At 60.4% G+C, this 19,887-nt stretch overlaps 1 protein-coding gene and 1 long non-coding RNA gene across 2 annotated transcripts; both read right to left on the bottom strand.

The window, feature by feature from the left end:
- Nucleotides 1–56: 56 nt before the first annotated feature.
- RHOF (ras homolog family member F, filopodia associated) lies at nt 57–10,700 on the bottom strand. The gene is made up of 5 exons (XM_079762272.1): nt 9,799–10,700; nt 9,400–9,487; nt 2,463–2,572; nt 2,250–2,384; nt 57–1,415 (listed from the first exon to the last, which is right to left on the bottom strand). Exons 1-5 carry the CDS (start codon nt 10,111–10,113, stop codon nt 1,251–1,253), a joined length of 813 nt encoding a protein of 270 aa, XP_079618398.1. The 5' UTR covers nt 10,114–10,700; the 3' UTR covers nt 57–1,250.
- A 35-nt stretch (nt 10,701–10,735) lies between these two features.
- Nucleotides 10,736–18,971, bottom strand: LOC307093929. The gene is made up of 3 exons (XR_013813016.1): nt 18,586–18,971; nt 17,652–17,757; nt 10,736–15,797 (listed from the first exon to the last, which is right to left on the bottom strand). It is a non-coding gene; the product is annotated as an uncharacterized lncRNA (long non-coding RNA).
- Nucleotides 18,972–19,887: the final 916 nt, after the last annotated feature.

Below are 19,887 nucleotides of genomic sequence, written 5' to 3' on the forward strand. Positions count from 1 at the left end.
CCAGAGGTCCTTGGTCTGAAGGCTCTGGTGGGTCCCCATGGCGGGGCCTCAGGGAACCTAGGTGGGGTGCGGTGGGCTTAGAGGTCTTTCCCTAGCAGGTGACTTCAGAGAAGCTCAGGCTTAGTGGCCACAGCACTGGGCACAGGGCAGGGGGGCAGGTGATACCTGGGGAGCAGGAGCCACCTGAAGCCATCACCCCACCTTCGGTAGCGCTGACTCCAGAGTGAGCTCAGGATCAAGCAGCTGTCAGTCTCTGGGGTACTGGAATCCCCTGGGGCGCTTTTAAAAAAATTCCTGGGTCCCTGAACCCAGACCTTCCAGAAGGAAGTTCCGTAAATCTGCGGTTGGGGGGTCGGTCAGTCAAGTCCGATCTTGAAGGAGGCCGGGGTGGTCTCGGCTCTGGAACATATCCCGGCAGCCGTGGTGGCTGTGAGGGGCGGGGGGGCTAGACGACTCCACGTGGGCCGGGCTGTCCTTCTGCAGACAGGGACTCAGTCTCAGCACTGGCCTGCCCACGATCAGGAGCTGCTGTCACTTCATCTCGAGTTTCCGGCCGTGGGGGTTGTGGGTGAGGAGACCCCGAGCAGGGGCCGGATGGGTGGTCCACGGTGTTTGCTCTGCTTTCTGAGTCTCTTCTCCCCCTGGTCATGTGCACCCAGATCTGGGAAGATGTCGGCCAGGCCAAAGGCTGCTGCTGAAGTCCTCTGTGTGGGGTGGGTGGGGGCGATGCAATTCCCGTGTCCGTGTCCGGGGCTGCGTTCTCCTGATAGGCCTGGTCCCATCCTGGCGGCGCTCCGGGGGAAGGAAGCAGGCGGGAGGATGCAGCCCTGCCTATCTCCCCAGCCCAGGGCCGCGAGGCACTGCCAGACCCACAGCTGCCCACAGACCAGTGGAGCTGGTTGTTTCAAGCACAGGCTTTGAGGACCTACTGGGTGTTTGAAGGGGGACACATGTGGCTGGGGGGAGAGTGCGAAGAGGGCACGCCGGAGTCCTGGGACAAATGCCAGTTCCAGAGCACAGAGACCCAGTCCAGCACCCTCGCCCACCACCACGCAGGCCGCAGCGCCAGAGTTCCGGGTCAGAGTCCCAGCTGGGAAAGGAGAGAGTTCTAGGCCATCCACAGAGTCTTGCCACAGGCTCCAGACACAACTCCAAGTGCCCTTCGTGAGCCGGGGTGGGCAGGATCCCGGGGAGTAGACAGGGCCGGGCCCTGCCAGTCCTGTTCTGAGGGCCGAGGGCCTGCCCGGGGGTCAGAGCAGCAGGCACCACCGGGGCTCTTTCTGCCGCTGCGCCTTCTTCTGGGCGCTGAGGGCCACCTTGGCGGCCTCTTGGAAGACGTCCTCCACGTTCTCCCGAAACTTGGCGGAACATTCCAGGTAGAGGGCGGCTTGTATTTGCTGGCAGGTGTTCAGGCCCTGGGGGAGGAGGAACAGCATTAGATGCGGGGCCTGGAGCATGGGGCGCCTCCTGACACCCCCTGGCGGGCTTGGGGCTGGCTTTGGGGGCTGCGGGGCCTTGGTGTGGGGCCCCTCTTGCTCCCTCCCACCCTCATTCCCAACTCAGGCAGAAACTGGGGGTGAGTCCTGAGAACGGGCTTGTCTGTTGTCTGCCAGGCCTGTGAGGAGAGGTGGGCTTCCTCCCTAGACCTCTCTCCCTTCTGGAAAGCACCATTTAGGCAACGGAGCTTGTCATCAGAATAAAAAATACCAACTTCTAAAACATGTACTTTTATTCACGCTTGTTCCCTTTTATTAAACCTCATTAGATTTGCTTCATGTTCCCTTCCTCCTCCCATGCCTCAGGAGCCACGGGCCTCTCACGAGTTAGGGGAAGGCTGCTTTGGAACAAGGGCCCGCCCCTAGGGTGCCCTCGGTAGACGGGACAGGATGATGGCTAAGGGCCCAGATTCTGGGGCCATAGTGACTGGGACGGCATCCTAGCCTCACTTCAGGTTAGCTGTGTGACCCTGGGCAAGCTGCTTAACCTCTCTGGGTCTCAATTTATCTCCCCCATAAAATGGGGAACACTAACAGTATCTGCCTCAGGGTTATAGGATTAAATAAAGTGCTCGGATATGTGGGCTATCAATATTTTACAGCTATTGTTCTTAGAATCCTGTTTGCTTCCACTGTGCAAAAGGCCACTGAGGCATCCTGCTGCCGAGGCCAAAGGCCTGGGCGTCTCTTTGGCCACGGCTGTGCCGGGGCCTGGGCTCCTGGTGGGGAAGTGGGGGAGGGGCCCGCGCTCACCTGCGTGTAGGTGATGGGCTCCAGCTGGGCCGCCCGCAGCTTCCGCAGCTGCTCCTTGTCCTTCCTCAGGTCCGTCTTGCAGCCAATGAGCACCATGGGGGTCCCACGGCAGAAATGCGTGACCTCGGGGAACCACTGCGGGGGAGAGGCTGGGCATCAGGGCTGGGGCTGGGGCCGGGTCCGAGGCCCCCCACCCCGGGAGGCAGGCCTCACCTTGATGAGGACGTTGTCATAGCTGGTGGGGTTCATGACATCATAGCAGATGAGCACCAGGTGGGTGTTCTGGTAGGAGAGGGGCCGCAGCCGGTCGTAGTCTTCCTGCCCTGAAACCAACCGCAGAGCAGGGAGAGCAGGTGGGGGTCAGGGAGGCGCCCCCTCCTTGTCCACCTGAGTCCCCGGTCTGGGCCCAGAAGGGCCAGGGGTCTGGGGGTCTGCCGGACAAGTGACACCTGCTTGGGCTTCCGTTTTGTTCTGTGGAACAGGTGGCCGCCCGCTGTCCTGGACGGCAGAGGGATGACCTGAGAGCAAACCCAGCAGTGCCCAGAGCTGGGCCTGATCGAGGTAAGTGCGAGCAATTCCTCTGGAGACAGTCACCCCAACCCCCAACCCCCTTACCCCCCTGCCCTGTGCTCAGGCTGAAGTCACATCACCCTCCCTGAAAATAAAGTTAGAGGTGGGTGCCCCCCACAAGCCCGGAGGTGCGTGGCCTCAGGTGAAATTCATCCTGCCATTCTGGCCACCGCTAGGAAGAGGGGGGGACGGCTGGAGATAACAGCAAGCTTCTCACCTGCGCGCACACACACACACACACACCCGCCGGGCACATCAGACTCACCCCAAGGCTGAGCTGGAGCAGCGGTGGGTTTTTTTGTTTGTTTGTTTTAACATATTTTTATTTATTTAATAGGAAGGGAGAGGGAGAGAGAAACATCAATGATGAGAGTCACTGATTGGCTGCCTCCTGCACACCCCACACTGGGGATCGAGCCGGCAACCTGGGCATGTGCCCTGACCGGAATTGAACTGTGACCTGGTCAACCACGCCAGTTGGGCGGGTTTGGATTTTCTTCTTTTAATTTATATTTAAAACTTACAGAAAAATTGCAAAAAACGGCGCAAGAAGGCCCTTACTCAGATGCACTGTTTACATTTGGCCCCACTGCGTTATCTCCATGGAAACACCTTGACCCCCGTTGGGGGCAGGCGTGCACACGGGGCTCCTGCCCGGGAGTAGTTCCTTCTGTGGATTTTCTGAGGACACTCCAAGAACGGGGCGCGCTCACCGGCCACAGCGTCTACCAAACTTGGGAAAGCGGCGGTGAAGCTGTGCCCCAGCCGACCCACTGCCATGCTCCCTTTTACCAAATGTCCTCCGGTATCTCTCCCTAGTCCAGAGGCAGGTGTGCCCGTGCGTCCTGCACGCAGCGGTCACACCGGCATCTTGGGAAAACTCCCGCAGTGAGGGCTCATTGGCAGCCCCCCAGCCACCTCTGCAGAGAGGCAAGGTGACTTCCTTCCATGGACCAGGACACGGAGGCCTGGCCCGGGGAGTCCCCCGCCAGCCCCTCCCTCCAGCCGGCGGGTGACCCCATCTCCCTTCCTGCCAAAGGCCTCTCCACTGAGCACAGGCCACGTCCTGCTTCTGGCCTCCTACTGATGACAGGGCACAGCCACCCCCTTCCCACCGACTCGCTCCGCTGTGCAGGGAATGGCTGCCACAGTTAGGACGACGGCTGGGCCAGGAGGACTGTCCGTGCTGTCACTCAGCCGAAATCCCCCAACACTGGAGCAGGGGCGAGGGGTAGGCAGGACCCAGCGCACGCAGACCCCCTATGCTCACCGCCACAAAGCTGGATAAATCTGCGGAAGACGATGGAGAACTGGCCCAGCGTGCTATCCAGCCCATGCCTGCCCCTTTCTGTCCCAAACTGTCCCCACTCCTAACCTTTGTGCATGTCTGACTAGACCTCTGCTGTCCGATAGGGTAGCCTCTAGCCCCAGGTGGCTATTTAAATTAACATGAAAAATGCAGGTCCTCCATTACGCTAGCTACATTTCAAGTGATGAATTGCCGCTCGGGGCCAGTGGCTTCTGTAACAGACAGCGTAGGTACAGAACGTTTCCATCACCACAGAACGTTCTACTGCACAGCACGGCACCGTCCTCATCCCGGCCACCTCCCCTGCTCCCCTGCTGCCCCTCAATGAATCCCATGCTCCACGCAGCCGCTGGGTGGATCTTAAAACACAAAGACCTGCCTTCTCCCAACTGAAACACCTTCAGCGGCTCCCTATGGCCCTTTAATAAAACCCAAACATCTCCTGTGGTCCAATGACCTGGGCCCACTAGCCCTGACCATCTCCCTCCTCCACACCCCTCACTCACTGAGGTCCAGCCAAGGTGGCCTCCTCTGAAACCCACCGAGCTCTCGGGCCTCAGAGCCTCTGCGCTTGCTGTTCCCCGTGCCTGGAATGCTTTTCCCTCGTTTTCTCCCCATCTTCTTTCTAGCGTTCGGACTGACGGTCCACATTATTTCCTTTTGCCTTCTCTCTACTTCCACGTAATACCACCCCCCGCCCCCTATACCTTATGTACTTTCAGGGTGCTTCTGCCTGTAAATGATTAAAGACACCCTGAAAGCAACCATCTGGCGAGCTAGTCAGGGGACTTAGGAAGATTCCCACTGATACAGAAAGCAGCTGAGTTTCAGGGAAGTGAAGTAACCTACCCCTGGTCACCACATCAGGACCGAGCCAGGACTCCGCCCCGGCTCCTTAAATTCTAAGTCCAGTGTTCCTTCTGCAAAAACGCAGCGACACGCTTTCTTGCTTCTGTGCACACGTAGGTCCTGGGCCTCTACGACGCACACGACGGTTCATAATTGTGGTGTAGCACGCACTCTCCTTCCCTTCCAGACACCTGGCTGGGATGGCCAAGTTGTAAAACGGGGCCTGCTGTGCCCACGTCTCTCTTCATCTTGCCTGGTGCCAAGTCCACCCGCCCTGTGTGTCCACAACCTCTCCTCGTGTGTGTACTGTGTACTGCCCGTCTCCCTGTGGACCGGAGGCCCCCTGAGGGCAGGGCCCACGTCCGTCCTTAAATATTAATTCCTGGTGCCTGGTAGGTGTCCGGTCAGTGTTGGCTGGTTGAAGCTGTTCACCTCTTGTCACGCTGTGGAGACCAGGGCTGAGGTGTGCCGGAAGGTTTGCCAAGTATGGCCGTGATGGTTCCAGCAGTTGATGAGGGCAGAAGTCAGACGCCCTGGGTTGGGGGAGGAAGTCAGGCCAAGCTGGCTCCCCCCAAGACGCTGCCCTCATTGTCACCTCCCCTAGAGGCTCTTCCCCAGGGAGCAGCATGGCTCGGCCCCTCCTTTCCGTCACGTCTCTGCAGAAGGGTCCCCTTTTCCATGAGAATTGCTCCGAAACAGCCTCCTTCCCAGTGGGCCCCACGGCCAGCTGTGGCTTTACTTTTCTTCTGGGTTTTTGTTTGTTTTGTCTCCCCCCCTTCCCCCCCCCCCCCCAGGACAGGAGCCATCTCTGCCTGTGCTACTCTGGCGAGCTCAGTCCCTTGCTGAATGAATGAACAAACGGACGAGTGAGTGAGTGAAGTGCAATGATGATCCCTGAGGTTTTAGGCGTTTGCCAGGTCGCCGCACTTTCATCGCCTCTGCTCATTTAAGCAGCCACCCCGGGAAGTGAGCCTGGCGGGGAGGGTTCTTCCTGTTAGGAGACCACGTGGCTGAGGGGGCATTTTTCAAGGTCAGAGACAGGCTCCCTGGGAGCTGGAGCACCAACTTAGTCCCCAAGCCCAAGGTCAGGTGCCTGCCAAGCCACTCTAAAGGCACCAATTCTCCCAGGAAGCCTTCTCCAGCCTTCCCAACTGGGAACTAACCTCTGGACCTCAGTTTCCTCATCTGTGAAACGGATATGCGAGAAGCAAGTGAGCCTTGTTGACAATAATAATCAAAATGGCCATCTATGCCAGAGCCCTTCACCTGCATTGACTCATCATGCCTCACCATGATCCTAAAGACAGGGCTGTTGCTACCCCATTTCACAGACGCAGAAACTGAAACGCAGAAGACCATGGGGAGGACTATCAGGCACCTCCCGCGCACTCCATCCCAAAGGATAGGGAGCTGGCCTCACCCGACAAACTCCAGCCCTGACCAGGTGAGGTGAAAGCTCCCAACACAGGAATCTCAAGAAGAGAGGGATTCTGGGAGGGGATGGGCAGCCAGCCCAGATCCCAGCTCCTCCTCCGGGCTGCCTTCCTGGCTTCACTGTACCCGGCTCGGCTTTCCCCAGGACTCAGAGTGGGCCTCCACTCTGCAGGTGATAGACTTCCGGGTGCTGTTGACCTCACGTCTCCTTGGGCGGGGCAGAGTGTCCCTGACACCTCCCGTATGAGTCAGGAGGGCCAGGCTGCCCACAGACTCATGTTCCATGTTGGCACCTTCCCTCTCTGGGCCTCAGTTTCCTTATCTGGAAAAGGGGGTGATAACCCTGCCCCTGGTATTGAAAGTAAAGGACTTGTAGGCTGAACAATGCTGGGCAAAGGTGAGGAACCGCTATTATGGTTACTCCTGAAATAGAAACAGGGTCGGGAGGGTGGGTGCGGGGGGAGTGGGTTCTAACCCTGGCTCTTTAGACCCACAAGCTTTATGGGGCCCTCCACCCACAACACCCTCCCCATTTACCCCGGGGAATGCCAAGGCTTAAAGGGGCCAAGTCACCTTCTACGGGCGTACAGGTGTCCCACTCCGGCCTCCGCAGATGGGCCTCAGATGTAAAAAAAAAAAAAAAGCCCCGAGTTTTGTGCGGAAGGAGACGGTTGTTTCAGGCGAGGAAAGGTCTGTGGGGCAGGGAGGAAGCGAGGCTCTCGCCTCACGAGAGGGTGCTTCCTTTGCGGCAGGGAGTCTGGCTGTGGCCGTCACCTTTCTGGGCAGGGGTCTCTGGGGCGTGGCGCTGGACTGAGGGGAGGGAGTCATCGGGCCATGGTGGTCCCCAGATCGGCTGGAGGACATACACGGGGCAGGTGGGTCCCAGCTCTGGCCAGGGCGTTGGTCAGGGGGTGGCTGCAGGCAGCACGAGAAGGGGAAGCTGCCAGAAAAGGAACCCACTCTCACTAGTGCTCCGGTGCCTGCCACCTGCATGTCCTCCCCAGAGACCGGAGCAGCTGGGGCCCGGGCGGTGCCAGCCCGCGGCCGAGAAACGGGTCTGAGGACCCCCCGCTGCGGCTCCCCTCGCCTCCGTGCTCCGGGCTCCTGGACAGCCCTCTGTCCGATTCCCGGTCCGCCCCACACCTTTCCTCGTGTTCTATCTCAGGCTACGAAGGAAGCCACGGCTCCCCACCTCCTGGGCACCCCCCCCCCACCCCATCTCGTGACACCCCAGCCCTGAGCCCCACCCTGCGGCCCAGACAGCTCCGTCTCTGGTTGGTGTCTTAACCTCCCACCTCACCCCCGCTTCCCCCTCCCCTGCCCAGGAAACGTCAGACCTCGCCGCAGCTTCCTGTCTCGGAGGGTGTCGGGCTGCGGGCGAGGCTGACAGGGCCACGGTGCTGCTCGCGGCAAAGGTCAGGCTGCCCAGCCATTCTGAGAACTCGGGCGCCGCTTCCGCCATCGCTCCTGAAGGAGCTCTTAGAGCAAATCCCTTCTTAAAGCAACTAGAAGCTTCCCCGAGCCTTCACACGACAACCTGCCCTGACGTGTGCCTTGAGCATCCTTCTCTGGCCAAGGCCAGGAAGACCTGCAGCGGTCCCTGCGCTGGGTCTGATGGGCAGGCCGTGGGGAAGCAGAGAGGAGACGCCCTGAGGGCAGAGGCAGGAGACACACACTCCCCGGACTCTGCCTGTCCCACCAGCACTCCACCCACACGTGGGGCTAAGGAACCCGCCCCTCCCTGGGTCCCAGACGGAAACGTGTGAAACCAAGTGTCCCCAACACAGTGTGATCTTGACGGCTCTTTGCGGCCACACCCTTGGGAATTCCTCTGAAGCCTTTAGCAGCGGAGGCACATCCCTGTTCTGGGGGCAGCCCCACGGGGCCCTCATCCAACAAGACGGGGAGGTCCTTAGAGGCCTCCGCAGGGGGTGTGGGGGGGTGGGTGCCGGAAGTCAGGAACCCAGGAGAGGTCTGGGGCTGGGACAGCCGGCCCTATCCTGCCACGGTCCAGGTAGAATGAGAGATGCTACTGGCAGCTTGGCAAGGGAGGCAGGGTCCGGATTTTGGCTCCATCCAAGGCCAGCCGGAGACGTCACCTCACACACACCAGGCTTCCTGGGGGAGGGGGCACCTGATGACAGGGTTCCATGAAGCTCACTAAACACTGACTCACAGAGGCTGGGTATCCTGACCTTTGCTCCCCAATGTATTCAGTCCAGAGGCAAAGAGGGAAACTCCCTAAGGGCAGGCAGCCCCCCCTCCCCAACCAGTGCCACTCAAGTCCTCTCATTGGCTGTGCTCCTCCCACCCATCCCCCAGCAACAGGCCTCGGATGGGGAGGCAGGCAGCACACACCCAGGAGGAGCTGCAGGTGACAGAACCTCATCCCGACATTCCCTAGAGCTCGGTTCTCTCCTCAGCGCCCGGTTTCTCCCAGGGAACCAGGAAGGCACAGGATCCTAGAAGGCTCCAAAGCGGAGACCGCGGAATCCCAGAAGCGAAGCGTGGGAGTCAAAACGCGGGTCCACAGGACCCTGGAGCCTCAGGGCTGTCGGCCAAGGGTCTTGGGAGTCACAGGCTCTCATCTGTAGCCCAGAGTATTGTGGAAGCACAGGACCCCGAGATGCAGCCCAGCCCCAGGGCACCCAAACGTGCAGCTCACAGAGCCTTGGGAGACCACAGCAGGGAACACCCATGATTTTCTAGAGACAGGAGAGGAACGAAGCCGTGGGCTCTCAATACATCAGTGCTGGGTGGTGGCCAGGAGCTCATCTCGCCCAAATACCCTCCTTTTACATCCAGACGGGGCGACTGGGGTCCCCTATGCCACCAGGCCACCCCCCCCCCCCCGCCCCCTGGCCCGCACCCTCCAGGAGTGACGGGCTGTCAGGGCCTGGCGGAGGCTGGCGGCCGGGGATGCGGCGGGGATGCCCGGGCGGGGAACCCTCGGGCCGACCCGGACCCTCGGCGCGCAGGCGCACTCACCGGCGGTGTCGTAGAGGTTCAGGGTCACCTCCTTGTTGCCCACCGTGACTCTGACCCTGTACTTCTCGAACACGGAGGGGGCGTAGTGCTGTCGGAGAAGGGGGAGGGCTGGTCCTTAGCGAGCGCGGCGGGGTCCCGGGGTCCGGCTGGACTCCCCACCTCCCACCTTCACCCCATCCGGCTCCGTCCCCCCACCCCCACCCCACACACCCCGCTAGGCGCTGGAATTCCCGAGGGGGCGCCCCGGGGTGGCAGCCGCCTCTCGGCGCGCAGGACGCCAGGGACCTGGGGCCCAGGCTCGGGTGCAGGCTGAGGGCGTCCCTCGCCCCCAGGGGACCCTCGCGCCCCCCCCCTTCCCCATCCTACGCGCCTCCAGCCCCCCACCCTCCGCGGCCTCACCTCGGGGAAGGAGCCTCGGCTGTACACCATGAGCAGCGAGGTCTTGCCGCAGCCGCCGTCGCCCACGATCACGATCTTCAGCTCCTTCCTGCCCGGGCCCGGGGCGGCGGTCGGGGCCGGGGTCGCCGAGGCGTCCATGGCCCGGAGCCGGCTGTACTGGCAGCAGCGCGGGGCTGAGCGCCGGGGCTGAGCTCGCGGGCGGGGCGGGGCCAGGGTAAGCCCCGCCCCCGGGGCGGCACCGCCTCCGTCAGGCAGCCGCCCGGGCCGACCCTCCAGCCTCAGTTTCCTTCCGGCTAGGGTACCAGCCCGCGGCATTCACCCTTCCTTCGCAGGGAACCGAGAAGCGGGATGCTCGGCCGCCAGCGCAGCTCCTACCCGCCCCCCAGCTCATCGCGGCGCGCCCCCCACCGTCCAGCGCCCATCGTTTCCGCCGCTTCTCGTGGGGCACCCCCAATTGGCAGGCTCCGCCTTCTGTCAGGGGCTCTTTGATTGGCCGGCTCGGACCGGGTCTCTTTGATTGACGGGTTGCCAGCACCCTGGTTTGCGGAGCCTGGGTGTCAAGCTTTGGGAGAAGCCCCCAGGCTTTGCCCCGCTCCCGCGGTGTGGCCTGGGGCAGGTGCGCCTCAGACTGTTTCCCCACAGGAGGTAGGTTGGTGGTGCCCGGGAAGGTGCTGGCACGGGAGTTGTGTCTGCCCACCCGGTCTGGGTCTCCGGTGTGGACGCGGGGTGGGGGTGGGGAATAGTGGTTCCGCTTACCTACCCCCCCCACCTCCCTAGGGGCGCAAAGTAGACTTCTGGCGCCCTCTGCCGGGCGACCGCCTGAGCATGGGCGACAGGTGCCCTCATCACGTGGGCGGGAACCTCTTTCTAGCAGGAGCTGGAGGCATTAGCCAAGCCGGACACTGTCGAGGAAGGCCAGGATCATTGGAGACTGATAACCCCTACCTCCACCCAGAAATTTGTTTTACAGCCAGCAGCCACGCGTCTTTCATCCCGAGGATTCTTCCCAATCCTCCCACCCCCTGGCCAAAACGGCTATTTATTATTGAGCACCCCCCCTGCGCAGGTACTGTCGGGCGGGTGGCTGCCATCACCGGTCCTCCATCCCTTCCCTCCCTGCGACCCTGGGCTTTATTTTTACAAGCCAGGCCACTGGGAGGAGTGACAGGGGACCCCTGGAGCAATTGAGTGGCAGGCAGGTTAGGGGCATGGCCAAGTGAGCAAGCAGGGCCTTCCCAGCTGGGGTAGGACCTCTGGGAGATTCCTCCAAGAGGGGCTGGCAGGACTCAGGATCTTCTTGCCCTTACCCCACCCTGAAGATTACCAATTTTCAAGGTCTGAGCAAAGATGAAGTAAACTTTACTTCAGGCAGGAAATTGCCAACCTGGCAATTGCATAAATACAGGGTCGTTTTCAGTGGATGCAAGGCAGGGTCTGACCACCAGAGGGCAGCAGCGACCGCCCGTGGAAACCCCAAAAGAGCCAGAGCTGGGAAGAGGTAAGTTAAAGCCCAGTTTCAGCTTGTTGGGTGGCATCAGTTGGGTCAAGCACCCTCAGAAAAATTTACAGCAACTCATTCATTCTTTTTTTTGCAACACAAGTTTATTGAGAGGAGATTGTGTTCCCACCTGTAAGGAGCTCAGAGGAGGTTGAGAGCTGGCTGGTACGTGAACTAAGCTTGGCAGTGTTGGGAGGGCAGGCCAGATGGGTACCCAGCCTGGGCAAATGCATGGTGGCTGGAAAACCCCAGCAGGTCTGGCAGTGGCTGGGGAGTGAGGATGGAGGCCAGACGCTGTTGTCAAGGTAACCAGGGTTAGCCCACAGAGGGCCTAGCTGTCAGGTTCAAGCAGGGGGCGCTGGACAGAAGGCTCCTGAACTGGCCCAGCCAAAGCTGGACCCTCAAGCTCTCTTCAGAGGAGCTATGATTGGCTGGCGAGGCAGCCTGAGGTTGGCAGGAGAAGAGACCAGGTCCAGACACATGTCAGAAATGACCCCAGGCCCACAGGAGGAGGGGGAGGATGGAAGAGGGTTATGAACGAAGGAAGGAGGACCACTTATCTTTGCAACCTTCTCATCTCAGGCCTGCTGCAGCAGGGACCCTAAAGCAGGGACCCTAAGCGTGTAGGGAGGGCCTGGGGAGCATTCACTTTAAAAGGTCACCCCACTCTTAGCAAACTATGCCACGGAAAACTGGATTAACTGCACAGGCCTGTGGGAGGGCTCCTGACTATCCTCAACATCCTCACTCCTCAGTTTCCACTTTCCATCTGAGAAATGGGGCTGCAATTTTAACTTATGACAGAACACACCACTTACACAAGGCTGAGAGGAAGGGGAGAGGAAGAGTTAGTCTGTCCAGCCCCGTCTGGGTCCAGGCAGAACAGCTGACACTGGTCCCAGCCCACCCGCCCACCCACCCCTGCCTGGCCAAGAGGCTGGCAGAACCCAGCCCTAGCCAGCGCGGAGCGTGTTTGATTTGGACCCAGCTCCAGTGTGGTGTAGGGGCTGGATCTGTAGCTAAAAACATCCAGCAGCCAGGCCAGCTGCTCAGCGCTTCCTCAGAGGTGGCAGGGCCAGGGCAGGCCAGCTGAGGAGCTGGGTACTCCCACAAGCCGGGGGCCCTGCTTCCTTACCTGTGAGATGTTCTGGGGACCCACGTCATTCTTCTCTTATTCACCAGGAATTCCTGAAGAGGTTTGGGAAGACAAGAGAGATACTTTAAACTGGTCCTTGCCACAGACTCCATCCAAGGGGAGCTGGCCAGGTGGCACGTATGGGGTGAACTCACTTGGCCAGCCCAGGGTAGGATGGTTACTGACATGCCCAGGGGGCCTACCTCCCTGGTGCCTCAGCACGTCCCGAGGGGCCACGGCACACCTGAGGGGCCATCCACTCCACGTGAGGCTGAAGACACTGAGCCTTCACAGACTAGACTATTCTCTGAGGTCCCAGAGATGGGCGGTGGCCCGGGGTGCCCTGGGGAGTCACTGCCATACCAAATGCTCCCCCCACAAACCTTCTGAGACTCAGAAGCGGCTCAAAAGGTTATCCGCCCACTTCCTCCTCCTGGTTCACTCGGCGAGACCCCTGACCCCAGCGGAGCAGGGACCTGCCAAGGTCACAGGCCAGCTGGAGACAGCAGTGGACCCAGGTGGCCTTGAGATGGTGGGGTGCCTCTCTCCACAGTCCACGCAGCCGTCTCCACCCAGAGGGTCCAAAAGGTCATAGTCCACGCCGGGCTCTCCGTAGTAGCGGGGCCGGAAGAGGCAGGACCCTGGCGTCCGGTAGTAAGGCAGGTCTGGCTGCCTCCCGGCCTCCGTCGCCAGCGGCACGCCCTTCCGCCCGGCCGGCGTGGCCCTCTCCAGGCCGCCCCGAGGGCTGGACGCCAGGATCGGCCCCGCCCATCGCCCCCTGGGTGACCGGTGGGCGGGGCCGCCCTCTGGGCAAGGAGGAATGACAGCCCGCCCCGCCCCGCCCCGCCCCGCCCTGCCCCAGGAGGTAATGGGGGTGGGGAGGGCGGGCAACACAAAAAATGTAGCAGGGGTGGAGGAGAAGTGGCAGCAGGGAGAAGGTATCCTGAAGAGGATCCTTCCAGGTCATGGGGACACCTCTCCCTTCCAAGAATCACACCCAGACCACAGTTTAGCACCTAATTGCTCCCTAATTGGTCCCAGGGCGGGAGTGGAAGAACTGGCTGTGGCCCTCCAGGCTGCTGCCGTACGGGGAGGGTTTAAACCCTTTATTAACAATCCGAGGCCACAGCAGGTGAAGACCCCTGGCCCGAAAGCCCCGGGGCTCCATCCCCAGGGACACAGGCCGCCCTCAGGCGGCTGCACCGCTGGTGAGGATTGAGAGTTGAGTGGACTCATCAGTGACGGAGCTGAACTTAATTTAAACCAGAGGTCTGAGGGAGGGAAGAGGTTCGTCCACTTTTACAAAGAGCTTTTCCCCTCTCCCCTCAAGCCAGGTGAGAGACGGGTGCAGGTGCGGGGGGGGGGGGGTGCACCCCTGCCCCCAGCAGAGGACAAGATGGACCTGGCCGGCTTATCTGGGACTGGAGAGGCCTGGTAGCCAGAAGGAGAGCCAAGTGCACCGCACGGATTACTTTCCACCAGACTGCTCTCCCGGCTCCCAGCAGTGATGCCAGCAGACAGCTGGCACAGGAGGGAGCCCAAAATAACCCAGACAGCTGGGGCAAGGGGGTGCCATGGACACAGGCGCTGGCTGTTAGTCAAGACACCTGGAACCCCGTCCTGGCTGCCTGTGGTGACCTCATGACCTTGGGGAATTTATACTCCAGTGGGGGGTTGTGACACCCCCCCCCCCCCAAATCATGACTGGTCATGGAGCAGGGGGGCAGGCCACCATCCTGACTCAAACTGCACAGGAGGAAGAATGACACTGCCGCCCAGCCTTCCCACAGGAGCCTTCCCCTTTGCCCGGAGGCTCAGCCACGTGCTCGGGGTGGGCCGGTGGGGGAGGAGCTGGAAGGCAGCCCAGCCTCCACTCCCTCCAGCCACAGCGGAATGGAGGCCGACCAGTGGGAAGCCTCAAAGCGAGGCCGGCCCCCTAAGTCGTACTTAATCCTCCCAACACCCTTTTCGGCATGCATCGTTATCATTTTACACAGGAGACGCGCCCAAGGTCACCAGCTCCGTGGAGAGTCAAGCCCACAGCTGCCTGCCTTAGAGCCTCCCTCGATTAAGCACCGAGATGTGCACAACAAAACCTCAGGTCAAGCTCTACAGGCTCCCCCAGACCTCGGACTAGCTAGCCCTCTCACTGAGGGGTGGGGTGAGAGCGGGCAGGGCTGATCTGACACAGAAGCCAAGCTGGGAGCCAAACGGGGGAGGGGCGGGCAGCTCAATCCGAGGCACCTGGGCCCAAATGGTTCATCAAAGTCATCACCTTCTGGAGACCACATGGGGGAGGGGGCCCAGATCAAGGGCCACACCGTCTCCAGCTGTGGAGCTTCCCGGAGACAAAGCAAGTGGGAAACGGCGTGCACAAAGCTTGTGATGAGAGAATTAGGAAGAGGTGCCATTGTTACAAGGCCAACGACTCTATCTATGCCAAGCACCGAGTTCTCACAACACCCCAGGTGGTACCTGGCCCCAAAAGTTCTCCAAATGTGTTCCCACCTGGTGGAATCAGCACCAGCCCGGGACTTGTTAGAAATGCAAGTTTTGGGGCCCCACCTACTGAATCCGAAGCTCGAGGACAGGCCCAGAGTCAGTTCCACCGTGGGACTGGGCTGTGAGCTAGTTCAGAATCGCCCACCCACCCCACTTTGCAGATGGGCCCTGAGACTGTGCTGCCCGCGCTGGGCAATAGTAGGTGAATAGCTAGCCGGCGCGTGGGACGCTAGAAACGGCTGGTTTGGGTGTGGGGCTGCAAAGGAGATCGTGGGAATTCCCAGGAAGCAGAAGAGGCAAGAAATCTCTTACAGGAAGCTGTCCAGGCCTCAGGTCCCGTGCTTCACCTCCCTGGCAGCCAGACAAGGCAGGAGAAGAGGCCAGCTCAGAGTCACCCCACTCGCCCCGACTGGGGGCAGGAAGGAAGGGACCGGGCAGGGCGGGGCTTCCTGGCAGCCGAGGAGTCTTTCAGAGGCATCCAGGGCCCTCCCCCCACCACAAAACCCCGCAGGGAAACCCTGGCCCGGCCGCCTCTCCCGCGCTACTAAATACGGCAGAGAATCGCCAGCCCCAAACTCCTGACAACAGAAGCTTGACAGGCGGGGACCGATGGGCCCAGCAGGCCGCCGATCTCACACACACAGTCCTACACATCTGTGTGGGGGAGGGGCTGCGGAACCGGCCCGGCCGGTTTGAGGGGTCCGCCCTCCCAGGGCTCCAGGCCAGAGACCCCCCAAATCTCCCTCGCAGGTTGGGAGAGGGCTCACACCTACCTTAGTAGTATTGTCAGAGTCAACTAGGCCTGCTCCTGCTGTCCAGAGGAGGACGGTCCATTCTGGGGGTACCGCGTCTCTGGCCAAGAGCCTGGGGGGTGGGAGGGAGAAGCCGGAGGGTTTGTTAGGGAATTGACGGCCACAAACCAGACAGGATCTCCTGGGCGACAGGGGATCCTTACAAATGTGCCCCCACCCCCCCCCACCCCCTTTCCTAGCTGCCAAGGCGGCCTTACTCTGGAATGGTTAAGGGTGTGTGTGTCCGGGGGTGGGGTGGGGGGAGGGGAGTGTGTGGCTGAGTCACCAGGTTCAGCCCGGGCGACAAGCAGCAGGAGGCGACTCATCTGCATTTCCAAAGGCCCGCCCCGTCCACATCCCCTCCCCCAGCCAGGGCCAGAGCTGTTTACCCAGGAGCCCTCCGCCTGGGGGGCACCCCGGGGAAAGCCAGCTCAGCTTTCCCAGGCCTCTCCCCCCACCCCACCCCCAGCTTCTAGAGCGCCGGGTTGGAGGGCGTGCCCTGCACGACCAGATCCAGCGTCGGTGGCTTCCACGAGGGCCTCACGCCAAAGGGGGCCCCCTGCGCCTTGGGCTCGACTATCAAAGGGCGCTTGCGAGCCAGACCTGGGCGCCGAGGCCCTGGTGTGCCACCTGGGGTCAGGGGGCGGCCTCGAGGCCCGGATCGGCCCCCGTGGCCCTTTGCTACTGGCTCCTGCGCGGGAGGGAGGGAGGGAGGGGAGCCGGGCCTCCTGGTGCCCGCGGGGGCTCTCCGACCCGGGTGCGGGGTTCGAGCCAGCTGCGCAGCCCGAGCTCGACGTCGAGGCCTCCCGGCCAGGGGCGTCCACCGAGGCGGAGGCCTGGAGCGTGGGCGACGGTGCGCCGGCCTCCCCTCCCCCCGGCCGCGCCGCCTCCCCCCCTCCTCCCGCCTGGCGCGCAGCAGCCGCCACCGCCCGAGCCGCGGGCGGCGCGCGAAATGGCGCCGGTCTGTGCGCCTCGCCTCGCCCCGCGGAGGCGAGTGCCGAAGCCCCAAGCTCGCGACGCCCCCAAGCCCGGGGGCCCCCCCCCCGAAACGTTCTCCGCGACTAGCCCCCGGCCCGGGGCTCTGTGTCCTGCGGCCTCTCGGGGTCCGGCCCTGCCGAAGGACCCCCCACCTGCCCCGGGCGCGCAACGACAACGGGAGGAAGGACGAGGAGAGCAGAGCGGCCGCCATGAGCCGCCCGGCCCGGCCCGGCTCAGAACCTGAAAATAAAACTCGTGTTGGGAGGGAGGGAGGGGCGAGCGCGGCCGGGAGAAGCGGCGGCGCCAGGGCTGCAGGCGGCGAGGTGCTGCGTCATGGTGCCAACATGGACGCCGGCCCTTTGTCCTTTGTGGCTCAGGGAGCGCAGGCGCGCCCGGGAGCCCGAGAGCCGGCTTCGGGGTGCCAGACCCCCCCAGCCCAAAGGGAAAAGGGTCCCTAGGCCTGGCGGGGACGTTTCCTCGTCTTCTGAGGACCCCCATCTCCAAAGCACTTCAATTTCTTCTCCCCACCAAGGCTCAGATCTAGAAAAACGAGGGGCGAGCGCAGGCAGCTGCGTGGATGCCCGAGGCCGCTGGGGAGCCTCCTCTCGCCTCCCGGGCAGGAGGGGCACCGGGTCCGAAGAGCCCTCCTCGGCCCCCAACCCCTCCCGGACCCGGCTGTCAAACAAAAAGCGCCACACACCCTCTCCCCTCAGCTCCCACACATTTGCAGCCTTTGGCCTGCTCGAAAAACACATTTCCTCGAAGGGGCAAAAGGCACTTTTTTTTTTTTTTTTTTTTAACTTACCCGTTCAGCCCGGTGCCATGGAGTCTGGAAATCAAGCTGGGCGGAGGGTTGGGAGATTGTTATTGGAAAAAAAAAATCTTTGTGGGAGACTGTTTAGTTGGGAATATTTGGGGAAATGGTGGTGCCTTTTTTTGTTGTTGTTACCTTTTGGTAAGTTACACTCTCATGGCATTTTCTGCTCCTTCCACGTCTGTAAACTTTCCAGGGTTGGGTTGGCAAAAGGCGGCTTCGCTGAGGACTGTTTACTGCTCTGGATATAGCAATGGTGTGACCGTCATTAAGAGACAAAAGGCGAAAACACACAATCAAATCAAACAAAAGGCAAAGAGACACGCGGCCATCCCAACCACCATAGAAAATACCCACGAGTTAACGTTGGTGTTTGGCTCGCACCAGCCAGGACTTGTTTTCCAGTTTTAATCTAGTTTCCTGTGACGGCTTTTCGTCTCCACACAAAGAGAGGTCTTCCCTTTCTCTCACCCACCCCTCCACCCAGACCAGAAAAAAACAGAGCTGTTTTCCTCCAAACAGATCGATTTTCAAAGAAAGTGTCCATGTTACTGGGAAGAAAGCTGACTGGCATTTATTGCTGTAAACATTTCCAAAAGCTTCAAGCTCAAGCCTTAGCTTTATAAAAGCAAAATCGTCTATAAAAGCATTCTTAACTGGCTTATATTAGACAAGAGCGACAAAGACAGACATGCAGATGAAGGTTCAGAAAATTAAGGACATCTCAGCAACATTTAACATGAAAACTGCACTGCGTAAGGACAGAATGGATTGGGTACTTACAACGTAAAAGGTTTTTAAAAACTTAAAAAAGAGTAACAACTGCTTACAGTTATTTTGTTGCTGCCACTTCGCTAGTCCTAAAACTATTACATTTAAAACATTACCTTGTTAAAAAAGAGAGGAGTTAATAAGATGGCCAGGTTTAAGTGTTTAATAGAGGAAACTATATATATTTAAAAATTTATTGTTCAGTTAAGAGAATACAGATTAAGACAGCTCCAAGCTCCCCCCACCACCACCCACCCAAGAAAAAAAAAGAGGAAAAAAAATTAAATATGTCATTTACTTAGTTTTTTTGGAATTCAAAATTGTTAACTGCTGACATTAATGGTGTGCGCTATGACCTAGTTACACAAGACAAAGATGGATTCCAAGTCATAAGGAAAAATCCAGATCTTTTTAAAAAGTCTTCTTCATTCTTCCAATTGTGAGTCCTTTAGCCTGTTGACAAATGTTAAACACAACACTGAGGCGTCCTGAACTGGATGGTGGAGTCAAAGGAAAAGCATTCCCCATTTGCAACAAAGGAAAAACCCACTTGGCCATTTAATTCCATTGCAGAAAAATGGCTCCCCTCATCTGTTGGCCTCTCCTTGGTGTCTGATGAAGGATGTTTTGAGATCAGCGTCTAATAACTCAAGCCCGATAGAAGCCGCGCGCCGATTGGCTGCCGCGCCCTGCCGCCCTGCTCCAGCCAATTACCTACCCACGGCCAAATTACGAACCCCGAAAAGAGCCCCAATATGAAATGCACCACCGCGAAGCCCCAGCGAGGCGGCTCCTCGCCTCGGCCGCCCGGCACGGGAGGCAGAGGGGGCTGCAAACGCGTCCTCGCGAAGCCCGGGAGCCTCGGCGTTGAACTCACAAGATGGAAGCCGCGCGCTGATTGGCCGCCGCCTCTCCCGGACCTTTAATAAAGAAAGGGGAAGGAAAAGATAAATGCAAAAGAGGGGGACTCTCTCCTCTGCTGGTGGCTGGAGGAAGAAGCGGGGGGGGGGGGGGGGGGGGAAGAGAAGCATGTGTTCTGGACAATTACAGGGCTCTGCTCTCCAAAAATAAAAACAGAGCAAAAAGCTTGTATCAGCCAGGTCCAGGCGAGGGCTGCATCCTCCCAGGAATGTGAATGCTAATTTGGTTAAAATCCTGCTTTCCCCTCCCTAGCTCTGCTCCGGGAGGGGGGAGGGGGTCGCCGGGCCGAAGAGGAAGCCGGAGCGGAGATACCTCGATTGCAACTCGTCTTGAGTCGTCTCGCCTCCCCCACCCCACCCCCCCACCCGCCGCAGCTCGAGCGTCCAGACTCACAATTACACCCCAAAACCCCAGCCCTGTCCCCCGAGCCCCCCACGCGCCCACCCCCGGCCTCGGCAGTTTGGAAACAGTTGTGGAGGCCCGAGGCGCACGCCGCGGCTCGAAGGGCAGCCTCAGCCGCGGGAGGTAGAGCCCGGGGAGACCCCCTCCCCCGCCCGCCAAGACCCCCACCTAGGTCCCAGCAGAATAAATAAATTAAAAGGCCTTCCCCTGGGGAGGGGGGAGGCAGTGTGGGAGCGCGCGAGTGAGGGGTGGGGGGCCGCTGGGGCCCAGGCTTTGG

This window comes from Cnephaeus nilssonii, assembly GCF_951640355.1.
Source record: "Cnephaeus nilssonii genome assembly, chromosome: 22".
NCBI classification, from domain to species: Eukaryota; Metazoa; Chordata; class Mammalia; order Chiroptera; family Vespertilionidae; genus Cnephaeus; species Cnephaeus nilssonii.

Coding starts and splice junctions, on each gene's coding strand:
- RHOF (XM_079762272.1), bottom strand. CDS start 10,113: ATGCCGCGGGCTGGTACCCTAGCCGGAAGGAAACTGAGGCTGGAGGGT. Junction 2,573..9,399: donor GAACCTCTACGACACCGCCG/GTGAGTGCGCCT, acceptor GGTTGGTTTCAG/GGCAGGAAGACTACGACCGG. Junction 2,385..2,462: donor ATGACAACGTCCTCATCAAG/GTGAGGCCTGCC, acceptor TCTCCCCCGCAG/TGGTTCCCCGAGGTCACGCA.